A 13,332-nucleotide genomic window follows, 5' to 3' on the forward strand; every position below is an offset into this window, starting at 1 on the left:
TCGTGATCCCTTTGGAAAGGTCACTCTTGTTAGTGTGGTTGCGGTGGTGTTTGTTGCCATCTAACTAATTTGATTCATTGCAGCTCAGCTTGTACGGAGCAGAATGGTTCCATAAGGTTTTCAACTGTGTCATCTTTCTGAAGGAAATTGCCTGCCCTGTTTTAAATGGCCTCTTTGGGTAGATTTGAACTGTTATCTTTTCAGCTGATATTTGAGCGCTTAACCATTTGTTCCACCCTAGACACCACAAGACATTACTAATGGATTATAAGTAATAAAATGTTGAAATTTGTGAATTATGTATTGTATTACTGAACTAGAGTAGATTTAACAAGAGTTGCCCATGAGGTTACATTGATCGTGTATGTACAAATTGGGAAAAGTTTAAGCACTGTTATTGATGGAATATCATTTGAAATGTTTCAACAAACTTACATAATGCTAAAACACTCATTAGTACATACCAAAAAATTTGGAAACAGCTATCTGGCCAACTGCCTGGAACAGATCCATATTTGTGCCTATCCCCAAGAAAGGTGATTCAACAGAATACAAAAATTAACAAACAATATTGTTACTATTATATACACATAACATTTCTTTAAAGATAAGTCAGAATTGTTGCAGCTGTACATGGCATAGAACTTCTAGGAACAGAAGCTAATTTCAGAAGAGGACATGGAATAAGTATTGTCAGATGAATCTTGCCTGAAAGTAGAGTATACCAGGAAAATATTTTCTTTTATGTTTTATTGACTGTGCCAAAGCATTCAACTATATGGATCAAAACAAATTAAGGAAAATATTGTGAAAAATCAGTTTCTAGAACACTTCATTGTGTTCATGCAGAACCTGTACATACATGAACAGGCAATCCTCCAAGCAGCGTAAGGGGATAATGCATGTTTTCAAATCAGTGAAATGTGGCAGGATTGTATTCTTTCCCTATACTTAGTCAATCTGTTACTGATGAATAGAGAAACTGGGCTGTATGAAGAAGAATAGAGCCTTAGGATCAGAGAATGGCTTATTAACAACCTGTAATATGCAGATGATACAACCTTTGCTGAAGGGGAAGAGGACTTGTGCTTACTGATGAATACCAAAGACCACAGCTTTCAGTATAGATTACAACTCAGTGTAAAAAAAAGGCAAAATTTCTTACAACTTAAATCGACAATAGACAACATCATGATAAATAGGGCCGTCAGGATTTAATTTTGCTTGAATTCATAATCAACATTCAAGGAAGCAAGCGTCAAGAAATCAAAGAACTTACTCAATTGGGAAAATCTATTACAAACTACTTTGAAGTGCTCAAGACCATACATGTAACTTTGAGGACTAAGGTGTGCCCTACCCAATTCATGGTATTTCGTAGTAACCTCATGTGCATGAGAAATCTGTATAATAAATAAAGAAGACTACAGAAAAATTGATGCCTTTTAATGATGACGTTGGCAAAGAATATTAATTGAAAGTATCATGGATGGCTAGAACATGCAAATATGACTTGAAAGAAGCACAGGTAGATTGCCCATAGAAGCAAGAACAATGAGACATTGTCTCATGTACTGTGGACAAGTTATTAGGAGAGACCAATCCTTGAAATAGGAAATTATGCTTGGTAAAGTAGAGGTGAGTGGAAAAGAGGAAGCCCCTCAATGAGATGGAATGACGATGTCTGCAAAAATGGGCTTTAACGTAATTGTGAGGGTGGCACAGGACTTAGCAGTGTTTCGTTTTGGTGTACAGTTAAATGCTGTGAGTCAGAACAGACTCTATTTCCCTAACAACAATATTATACCATATAAAAACTGAACTCTAGACATATTGAAGAGTTATATGTAACACTCAGATATTGGAAAGCTAGCAGTAAATGGTATAGAGTATCACCTATTACAGATATTCATATTTTCATGATTAAAATGTAAAATTTTCTGATTATAGAAGGAAAGTTCTACATATGCTTATCTATATTATACGTTTTATAATATATAAACAGAATGTAAACCTTCTGTATATTAAAATATAAAAACATACCTTACTGTATTTTAAATAAAGAACTTACTCTAAGAAGAACAGAATCAAGATCCAGGTAGATACGTAAGAAGAAGTGAATAATCCCTTCATTAAATGCTTGAGTAGTATATATTTACTGAGTATTGTTGTTAATGGTGATAAAAAGAAACAGGGCTTCTACCTTTCTGGAGCTTGATCTTTAGAGGAAGACACATATTAAATATGAGCATCAATATTTACAATTGTGATAACTGCTGTGGAGAAAAAGCCTGTAATGGGAAAACAAGTAACTAACCTGGGAACTTAATGCTTTGTTAAGGTAAATAAAAATATTCAGGTACTATTCAACATTTATGTAATGATTTCAAAAATCACAGTGCAGGGTTAGAAAAGCCTGTGTGGGAATAGGTACCTCTATATATTGCAATCATTTAGGGGATGAATTGACCCTATCCATCAAAGCTAAAATGTTTGTTCCATTTTTCTTACTAATCACATTATTTGTCATTTATCTAATGATATCAATTCAGAAATAAAAATGTATGCACAAAGACTTTGAATAGATACACAGACCAATCAGACATATTACAGAGTTCCTTGAGGGTGGCTAATAAATGTCCAAAAGGCTTGTCACTCCACTGTAAGCTTCAAGTTTGTTTCATGGCCAGCAAACCCACCTCCCTGAATTAATTGCCCATATTCACCCCACTCCACAAGCCAGCCTTCTAGCAAAATGCACTTAGCTTTACTTGCTCTCTGAGCTGGGAAATCCACAGCTCTGGCTCTTGGTTCTTCTGCTGCTGCTCCTCTGCCATTCAAATGCCAGAGCTGTCTTCTCATCAAGGAAGTGCACTACATGGGGATCTTGGGGCCCAGTAGATGTGCTCCACTCCTGACTCTTGCTGAGAGTGAAATCTTTCTTCAATTCTGCTTCTGAGATGGCTTATTTTGTGTGCAACGGATGTAAGTCACAACATTATTAACAAGCACTCACAAGTGAATCCTATGAGTTTCTTCCTCCACCTTCTCTGACCCAGACCCATCAGGAAAAGATTATTTGGTGGGTCTAGAGACTTTGACCAGAAGACCCACACCAAGAAATTCATGACCTTGCAAAATGTACCAAGGAGAACTGAAGGCATTTTTACTAACTGGTAAAATTGATTTATTTTCAAATAATTCTTAGTTGTATCTGATTTTGACTTTAAAATAATGCTTATCCTCTTTTTCAGGTCTTTTTGCCTGGCTTTTTGTCCAGCAATCTGTATTATAAGTATTTGAATGATCTCATCCATTCAGTTCGAGGAGATGAATTTTTGGGTGGGCACATTTCATTGACTTCTTATGGCTCTGTTAGCCCTCCTGATGAGTCTCACCCAGGTGGTTCCAGCTCATCTTCTCAGGTATTGACTGATATGGTGTGTTAGTGTGGGTGGACTAGAGAAACAAATTCGTGGACACTCATGTGTATAGGAAAGAGCTTTATATAAAGAGTAATTATACATTAAGAAAACATCCCATCAAGACCATAAGTCCGATATTAGCCTATATGTCTAGTATCAGTCTAAATTCCTCTTCAGATTCACACAACACATGCCATGATGCAGACTACATGGAAGATTTCGGCCAGTGGGTGGAAAGTTTTGTGGATCCAGTGGCAGTGGAAACATCTCAGCACTTGTGTGGGTCTCCACATGGTTCCTCCAGCTCCATGGCTCTGGCTGCCATCAGCATAGCTCCATGTGGCTTGTCAACAGGAATAACTCTCAGAGAGTGTATGTGTGTACCCCGCCTCCAGCGAGCTATTTCTCTCTGTAGCGCCTCCAAATGAGGTCATCAGGCAGTGACCTGATTGACAGGCTAAACTCTACCCCTTCATTCTAAATAGTCTCAAGTTGGCACCAAATTATGTAACTGCCACATGATTATATCAGTAAGATGGAAAGCATTCGATTCTTTTCATTCAAGTATCAGAAACTGATCCTGTTAAGTAGGAGAAATAAAAATCAACCTACGTTCTGCATGATAATCAAAGTTTTAGTGAAACTAACAATATATTATAAGGGTATCATGCTGTTTCATTCTAGCCATTATTCTGTTTGATTCTTTAGTTGTTGCTCTTAGTAATCAGATAATTTGAAATACATTTGTAGCATCTGAGTAAGTGCTCTTTGTGTGATTGATTATTTGAAAATAACTAAGTTTGGTGTGCTTTTATGGAATAAATTAATGAACTCTGTTTTCTTAGTATTGTATTTCACTAAAGAACCTTTGATTTCATTTTGAACTATAGTGCCACATTGTATATTTTTTTTAAATTTAGCTTTTTTGGATTGATTTTATGTACTAGGAATCCTGGTGACTTAGCGGATTGGATGTTGGACTGCTACACAAAAGAAAGTGGTAGCTTTCTACTTCACAGTAGAAAGAATTACAGTCTTAGAAACTCACAGGGTCAGTTCTACCTTATCCAATAGAGTTCACTATGAGTCAGAATTGACTCAATGATAGTAAATTTAGTTTTTTTGTTTGTTTTTAATCATTTTATAGGGTGCTCTTACAGCTCTTAGAACATTCCATATATCAATTGTATCAAGTATATTTGTACATATGTTACCATCATCATTTCCAAAACATTTTCTACTTGAGCCATTGGTGTAAGTTCCAATTTTTCCCCACCCCCTCCCACAACTTCATTGATAAATTATATATTATTATTATTTCATATGTTTTACAGTCCATTCTTCCTTCACCCACATTTCTGCTATTCGTCTCCTTAAGAGAGGGGGACTGTATATCCAATGGTGTGATGGGTTCCCCTTTTTTCCCCCTTCCCCCTCCCCAACTATCCTCCTACCTTCCTGATATCTCTACTCCTATTACTGTTCCTGGCGGTGGGGTGGTTATCTGTCCTGAATTCCAAGTGTCAAGAGCTCTTATCTGTAGCAATGTGTGTTCTCCGGTCTAGCCAGATTTGAAAGGTAGAACTGCATCATCATGGTGGTGGTGGTGGTGGGTGGGGGTAAGCATTCAGGAACTAGAGGAATTATGTGTGATTCATAGGTGCCGTACTACACCTTGGTTGAATCATCCCTTCTTTCTAACCCTTCTTGTGAGGGGATATCCAATTGTCTACAGACAGGCTTTGGGTCTCCACTCCAACCCCCCTCATTCACATTGAAATAGCTGTTTGTTTTGGATTTTTTGATACTTGATCCTGTTGACACCTCATGATCACAAAGGCTGGTGTGCTTCTTCCATTTGGGCTTATTTTCTTCCCTGCTAGATGATTGCTTATTTAACCTCAAACCTGTAAGTCCCCAGACAGTATATCTTTTGGTAGCTGGGAACCATCCTCTCTCTTCACCACATTTGCTTATGCACCCATTTTGTCTTCAGTGATCATGTTGGGAAGGTGAGTATCAAAGAGTGTCAGGTTATCAGAACAAAGTGTTCTTGTGTTAAGGGAGGCCTTGAGTAGAGGCCCAAAGTCTGTCTGCTATCTTAATACTTAGCATATGAATATATGTACATTGGCCTTTATACCTTTCATTATAAACGAATATATTTACATATATATATATATGCCTATAGCTATACCTCTAAATAGCTTTTGCCTCCTATTTCTTTCCTCTATTTCCTTTCATCTTCCTTTATCCTACTACCATGCTTACCCTCCATTCGGCTCTCAGTATTTCCTCTTGATAAATTGCTCTTGATCAAACCCCACCAGGCATTATATGCTCACCTCGCCATCAATTTTAGATTTCTTGTTGTTCCCTTATCTCTGAGTTTGTTAGCTCCCCAATCCCTCCTCTCCCATGGGCCCCCAAATCACTGGTCCCATTGTTTTCTCATTGGAATTGTTCATCCTGCCTGTCTTATATAGATAGTTATTGGGTGAGAGAAAAACAAAAACCAAAAGAAAACAAGGAAAACAACCCAATAGATAGTTCCAGGTCTGTCTGCTGATTCTTATGTGTGTTTTCTGATCAAGCCTGATAGGTGCCAAGCCCTGTCCCCCAGGTCAGAAGTATATTTTCAGGAATCCTTGGGGACTTGGTTGCTTTGCTCCTCTTGCTGCCCTGTTGTCCTCCGTTCACATATCACCCCGCTGTGCATGGGGCAGACTATACATACTTCCCACACGGTGTCTCTAGTGCTGTCCCCTGTAGTGCTATGGGTCAGTGAGGGAATGTCATTTTGCATGTGGGACTAGCCCTATGGTCCTCTAAGTGCATTGGCTGCTCTGAGCAGGAATGTCATCCTTGGGGTTTGGTCGGCCATAATGAGGTTCTCTCTCTCTCTCTTACACACACACACACACACACACACACACACACACACACACACACACACCCCTTTCTCCCTCTTAGTTCTCTCCTGTGGGAGAGACCCACCCCTCTCCCTGGGCACTATATCTTTAGTACTGTCCTCTGTATTGCCTTCTTCTGGGGAGGGAGTCAACATAGCTCGAATTGGGCCTTGCCCTGTCATCTTCTCTGTTAGTGCATTATTCTATGCCAGTGTATTGCCCTCAAAGATTTGCGCTCTAGGATGGGGTCTGGTCCTTCTCTCCCTTTCCTGTGGAGACAGTACCCTTCCAGTGGGTTGATTAGTGCCCTGTTCCCAGGGTCCTCATTTTTCTTTTTTTTTCCTTCTCCCTCTCTTCCCCCTGCTTTTTAGTTGGCTCCCAAAAACATCCTTGTGTTGGGTCAGACCCTGCCAAAGTGCCTGGACCTTGACCTGGGAAGTATACATTAAGTAGTGGTGTCTCCTTTATGCTTATTGTACTTTTTGAGCCTCAGTGGACTCATGTTCTTCTTGTCCCTTTGTGCTTGCCTAACATTGCTTAGCATAATTTCCTCCAACTCTTCCCATCAGACAATGTGCTTCATGCATTCATTGCTGCTTTTTATGGCTGCATAGTACTCCTATGTGGGTATGTACTAGGTTTTTTTTTATCCATTCTTCAGTTGATGGAAATTTAGATTGTTTCCAGGTCTTCACAATTGTGAACTGTGCAGCAATGAGCATTGGAAATGTCTGGTTTTGGTCTGTTTATTACTTCTTCTGGGTATATGTCCGATAGGGGAATTGCTGGATCATATGCTAGCTCGATTTTCATTTGTTGTAGGTATAGCCAGATCGATTTCCATAGTGGCTGCATGTATCTAGAGGACCACCAGCAGTGGATGAGAGTTCCTATCTCATAACACCCTCTCTAGCACCTGTTGCGTTCTGATTTTTCAAATTGGTCTATATGTTTATTGGCCATTTGGATTTCCGTCCTTGTGAAACTTCTGTTCAGGTCTTTGCCCTCTTCTTTAGTGGACTCTGTTTTTTCTTGTTGTTTGTTAGGAGAATATTGTATATTTTAGTAATAAGCCCTTTGGCTGTTGTGTCATTGCTAAAGATTTTTTTCCAGTCTGTGTGCTCTCTTCTTACTCTTTTGGGAAAGTCTTTCAGTGTGCACTGGTGTTTCATCTTAAGTATATTCCACTTGTCAATTTGTGCCTCCTCTGTGTTTGTGTCCTTCCTTATTTCCAATAGCCTGTGTATTCCCTGCACCAGGTTCGCAGGTTTGTCCCAATTCCTTTCTTGATGGCCTAAATAGTTTGAGGTGTTCCTTCAAGGTGTGTGATCTACCTGGATTTTATTCTTTGGCATGGAGTGAGACAAGGCTCTTCATTTGTCTGCAGGTCGATATCCATATTTTCCAACACCACTTGTTGAACAGGGTGTCCAATTCCCATTTGATATTTTGGAGCTCCTTATTGCAGATCAGTTTTCTGTATGCTGGTGTTTTTATTTATGGATTTTCTGTTCTTTTCCATTGGTCAGAGTCTCTCATTATACCAATACCACGCTGTGCCTTGTGTAGGATTGACATTACTTATTGAGTCTTCTAATCCACGAGCATGGGATAGTCTTCCATTTGTGGAGGTCACTTTTTGTTTCTTATAATAGTGTTTTGTAGTTTTCTTTGTACAAATCTCTTGGGATTTTTTTGTTATGTTTATCTCTAGATACTTCAGTTTGTGTTTTTCTATTGTGAAGAGTACAATCTTTTTGATCTCCTCTTCTATGATCTTGCCAGAGTATATAGTAATCTAATATACTTCAGTTTGTTGATCTTGTATTCTGTTACTCTGCTATCTTTCTCTATCACTTACAGCACTCCTCTTGTGGAGATTTTGGGTTTTTCCAGATATGAAATCATTTCATTTTCTAATAATGATAGTTTCACCTCTTCTTTCCCCAGATGAATTCCTTTAATGTCTTTTCATTGGCTTACGTTATTAGGTAGGATTTCCAATATGATGTTGAATGAAAGGGGACAAGGGGCATTCTTGTCTTTCCCCTTTTTCAGTAGGAATGTTTTTGTCTTTTTTGTTCTTGTTTTTGTTTTGTCTTTTCTCCGTACACTACTACATTGGCTGTTGGTTTTTCATATATGGCTTGTATTATACTGTGGAATTTTCCTTCCATTCCTGTTGTGTTAGGGTTCTCTAGAGCAACAAAACCAGATCGCTTATAATTCTATATATATATTTATGTATATTTACAGATAGATATATAACACAAGAAATGAACACTTAAATTATATACAGATACATAGATATAAAATATAAGAAATGAACAGTTAAATTATGAAGCAGTACAAATGGCTCAGTACAACTCACTCCCTTGAGAGTTGTGAGACACTGGTAGTCCTTCAAGTCTTGAGGGCCACCAAGTCATCCTCTGTAGAGAGATTCACGCTATCCCAGCACAGGCAGCAAACAGCAAGTCAGTCCCCAGCTAAAGAGATGTAAATTCCAATTGTGTGGCGAAGCAGATCTTGAAGGAACCTCAAATTACAGCGACACAGTCCACAGGTTAGGTGTCCCACAGGTAGTGTAGCTTGCAAATTGAGGCCCAGAACAAGCAAGGCAGCCACACACTGGTCCGATAATCAAAGAACGAGAGACTAGTAAGGTGAAGCTCGCCGAGCCATTTATTTCTCTGCCCTTCAATTAATCCCACATGTTATCGGCAAGGCTGGCACAATAAATTAACTACTTCACCTATCTTCCGGAATGTCTTAAACAGGAATGGGTGTTAGATGTTGTCTAATTTTTTTTCTGCATCTATCAATATTATCATGTGGTTTTTATCCTTTTTCTTTTCAATGTGGTGAATGATGTTGATGGGCTTTCAGATATTGAACCATCCCTCCATCCTTGGAATGAATTCCAAATGGTCATGATGAATTATTCATTTTATATAGTTTGGATAGTTTAACTACTGTGTGCCTTGGCGACTTCTTCTTGGAATTCAGTCTATCTGATGTCCTCACTGCTTCCTGAATGGTTGCTTGATTCTCATTCATTAAGCTGGAGAAGTTTTCTTCCAGGAATTCCCTCACTATTTTTACAGTTGACCTCTTGGTTGTGTCTTGTTCTGGTAATCCAATTTTCTAATGCCGTTCCTCTTCATGGCATCATTGCTTTTAGATTTTCTTCAGCTTCTTCTTCGGTTAGCTTGTTTGACTGTATTTCCCATTAGTTGAAATCTTCGTGGTTGTCCTCAAGTTCACTAGTTCAGTTCTCTGCTAATTCTAGCGTGCTAGTGATCTCTGTTAACTTGTTATTTGTCTCGTCCCTTATCTCTTGTATTTCCCTTTGATGCTCGTCACTTAACTCTTGTATTTCCCTTGGTGCATGGTCTTTATCTCCTCTATCATTTCATCATTTTTTCTGTGTTGCTTCCCTCATATCCAGTTATGACTCCAAGCAGCATTCTGATGATACCTTTGTGTTCTTTTGTAATAGATCAATGTGGTAGATTGTGTGGTAGATCAATGTCTGTTTATTCTATGTACGTCGCTGGGTTCAGGACTGGTTCTGACATTGCCTTTTGTTTCTCCTGTTTTTTCGTTGATGTTGTTCGGGCTGGTTGCTGTCTGTGTGTTGTTATATACACAGAGAAATTAAAACACCCCAAAAGTGGTACACGGATGTTAATAAAATCACCATCCCTATTAGTAAAAAGGTTGAAACATCTTAAGTGTGCACCAACTGGTCAAAAACTAAGATGTAGTGTAATCATACAACAGATTATTATTAGACCTTGTCTCACACGCTGATAATATGTCCAAAGCATGTGAGACAAAGTCTAATAATAAAGTACAATAATTTTCTCATCACCATTGACAGTCACACTTTGAACTTTTTTATATTGTGCCTTGAATAAAGTTTTTTAATTTATACAATAGTACTATTTTATTTCTATTAGCAAAATAAATCTGAGTACCGCATTAACAAACCTTGTATGCACTATCACTCGCCCAAACTTCCCAATGCTTCAGCCTCAGACCACCAGGAATCTTTCTGTCTATAGATATAATTGTTCAGTCCATTTCATATAATATATAGTCTTTATTTACTTGCAGCTATCATTTAGCATAATTTATCAAGGTTCATGCATTACCTGTATCAAAATTTTATTCTTTTTTAGAACCTAATAATCTGTTGTATGGTTAAACTACATTTTACTTACTGAGACTTTGGTTTCCTTCTTGCTGTTTTTGCTCCAGACAAGTAGCAATCAACAAGCTTTTAAGACCCCAGATGCTACTTACCAAACTAGAGTGTAGAACATAAACTTAATAGATTGTTTTATGCCTGTTAGCCAAAAGATCTCATGAGAATATGGTTCTAAACCATCAAGCCCAATAATGTAACCTTATACGGTATTTGGTTATGTCTGGTCATTTTCACTGACTGTTATACATAGCACACAAAATTATGTATGCAGATATGCCTACCCAAACTAAAACAAGCTCACTGCCATCAAATAATTGTCAACTCATAGAGCTCCTATAGGACAGGTAGAACTGTCCTGTGGGTTCTCAAGTCTAACTCTTTTGGGAGTCTAAAGCCCTGCCTTTCTCCCTGAATACTATATAGTCATCCTAAAATTCATATGAGATTTCTAAGAACCAAATATCCAAAACAATTGTGAAAAAGAAAAACAAAGTTAAGGGAATCACCTTTCTAAAGTTCTAAATGACCATGCTACTTTAATCAAATCACAGATCAAGTGTATAGAACTGAAAATACAGAAATAAACATACATCTATTGTCAATTGATTTTTAAGTGTGCCAAGACTATATACAGTTCTGAAAGAATAAGGACAATATAAGGGCAGAACTACTCTGTGAGTTTATAAGAGTATAATTCTTTATAGGAATAGAAAGTCTGGTCTTTCTCCTTATGACCCACTGGTAGTTTTGAACTGCTGACCTTGTGATTAGCATTCCAAGGTATAACCACTACCACCAGGGTGTCTATACCTACAGTTACATCTATATGTGAGCACATATGAATACATTTAAACCTTCCTATACATATGTACCTACCAGTATAACCACTCATAATTTGGGGGTTGTTACTATCAGTGTAACCACTCGTAATTTTGGGGTTGTTACTGCCAGATTGTATGCTATAATGTTTACAAACAACATCCCTTATTACAGGTTAAATTGTGTTAAGTTTACCACCATTATGTGTTTCCTTGCTCATTCCCTAAACTAACAAGACATAGACATGTCTAGAGCAGGGGTTGGCAAACTGCAGCTTGAGAGCCATATATGACTCTTTTGGTACATGTCTCATGTGATAATAACATATGTTTCATAGTTTCAATTATAAAAAATTTAAAAGCTATTATTAAGATAATGGTGATTTCATTTGTTTATAAATATATATTTATGCCTCCAGAATAATTTTTAAATTGTGTGAGAGACAGGATTGATTCTTCTGTCTTAAAAGTTTTCCGACCCCGATCTAGAAAGTGATTTCCCATTCCTCTGCCTCTTATACCCTAGACCCAACAAAGAACACTTATGCATACCTACACACCTATTTTTGCATTATTTTTTAAATAGCATTATATGTTTTTTTGTGCTTGATTTACTTCACTGAGCTAAATGCCCTCTAGTTTCATCTATTATGTTTGGTAAACTCATCATTATTCTTTATAGCTGTGTGGTACTGCATTGTATGTATATGTGTATATATGTCTTAACCATATTGTGTGTATATATCATTTTATTTATTCATCCATCCATTGATGAGCACTAAGGCTGTTTATATCTTTTTGCTATTATGAATAAAGCTTCAACCAACATTACTAGATTTCTTGTGGAAGCATCATACTGTTTTCTACGTTGGCTATCCCATTTTACACTCCTACCAGCCGTGGAAAAATCACTCTAATCTCCCCACAACCTCACCAGTACTTGTTGGTTTCTCTTGACTATTCTGTTGGTTTTTTGACTGTTTACATTTTTTTGTAGAGTTGAAATGATAGATGTTGTTGTTTTGATTTTTATCTTTCTAATGGCTAGTAGTGACAGGCATCTTTTTATTTGTTAGTTGGCTACTTGAATGTCCTTGTTGGTCACGTGTCTATTCATTTCCTCTAGTCAGTTTTAAATTGTCTTTTGATGTTTAGTTGAAGTTTTCTATGTATTGTTGAGATTATAACTGTATCAGCTTGTGTTAAGCAGGGTTCTCTAGAGAAACAAAACCAGGAGACTTTTGAAGAGATAGATAGATAGATAGATAGATAGATAGATAGATAGATAGATAGATAGATAGATTGATTGATGTATACAGCAAGGAATATAATAGCCATTTAGTCCACACCACAGTTAACTCACTTCTGTGGAACAGTTAATATACTGAAGTCCTTTGATGCTCATGGACTGCCAGGTCCAAGGTCAACAAAGCAGACAGGGGAGTCTTCCCTCAGGCAAGACAGGGAGAGTCTGCCTACAGGCAGCAAACAGCAGGGTGGGTCAGCAACAGTCAGCACCTTGGGAGCTTACAGATTCAGACCCCATGCGATATCAAACTACAGCAACACAAGGTGACAAGATCCACCAGCCTCAAGCTTGAGCAGTGTATGCACCAGTTTAGTGAAACAGGTATGGAAGGAGCCTCAAGTTCTAGCTACACAGCCACAGGTTGGCTCGGCCCACATGTCGTGTAGCTTTCAGGTTGAGACAGAGAACTAGCTAAAGCAGCACTCTGCTGCCATCACCAGAGAACAAGAGAGAGGGAGGCAGGCCTTGCAGAGCCATTTATCTTTTTGCCATCCAATCAAACTGTGACCTGTTTAATCCCACATGTTCTTATTGGCCAGGTTGATACAATAAACTTAAATATCACACAGGTATATCATTCCCAATGATTTTTTCTCCCTCTAGCCTGTAGGTTCTAAACAACAAAGTTGATTTAATGTGTTGTTTAGTTGTT

General features: G+C 38.0%; 1 protein-coding gene across 3 annotated transcripts in view; it reads left to right on the forward strand.

Moving 5' to 3' along the window:
- Positions 1 to 13,332, forward strand: part of AKAP10 (A-kinase anchoring protein 10) — a 223,565-nt gene that overhangs the window by 150,395 nt on the left and 59,838 nt on the right. For all 3 annotated transcript variants that reach the window (XM_075546762.1, XM_075546764.1, XM_075546763.1), the window contains one exon: positions 3,255 to 3,425. In XM_075546762.1, the coding sequence (XP_075402877.1) occupies positions 3,255 to 3,425 (171 nt within the window). The remainder of the gene's footprint in view (positions 1 to 3,254; positions 3,426 to 13,332) is intronic.

The sequence above is a fragment of the Tenrec ecaudatus genome, chromosome 4 (assembly GCF_050624435.1).
Source record: "Tenrec ecaudatus isolate mTenEca1 chromosome 4, mTenEca1.hap1, whole genome shotgun sequence".
Classification (NCBI taxonomy): domain Eukaryota; kingdom Metazoa; phylum Chordata; class Mammalia; order Afrosoricida; family Tenrecidae; genus Tenrec; species Tenrec ecaudatus.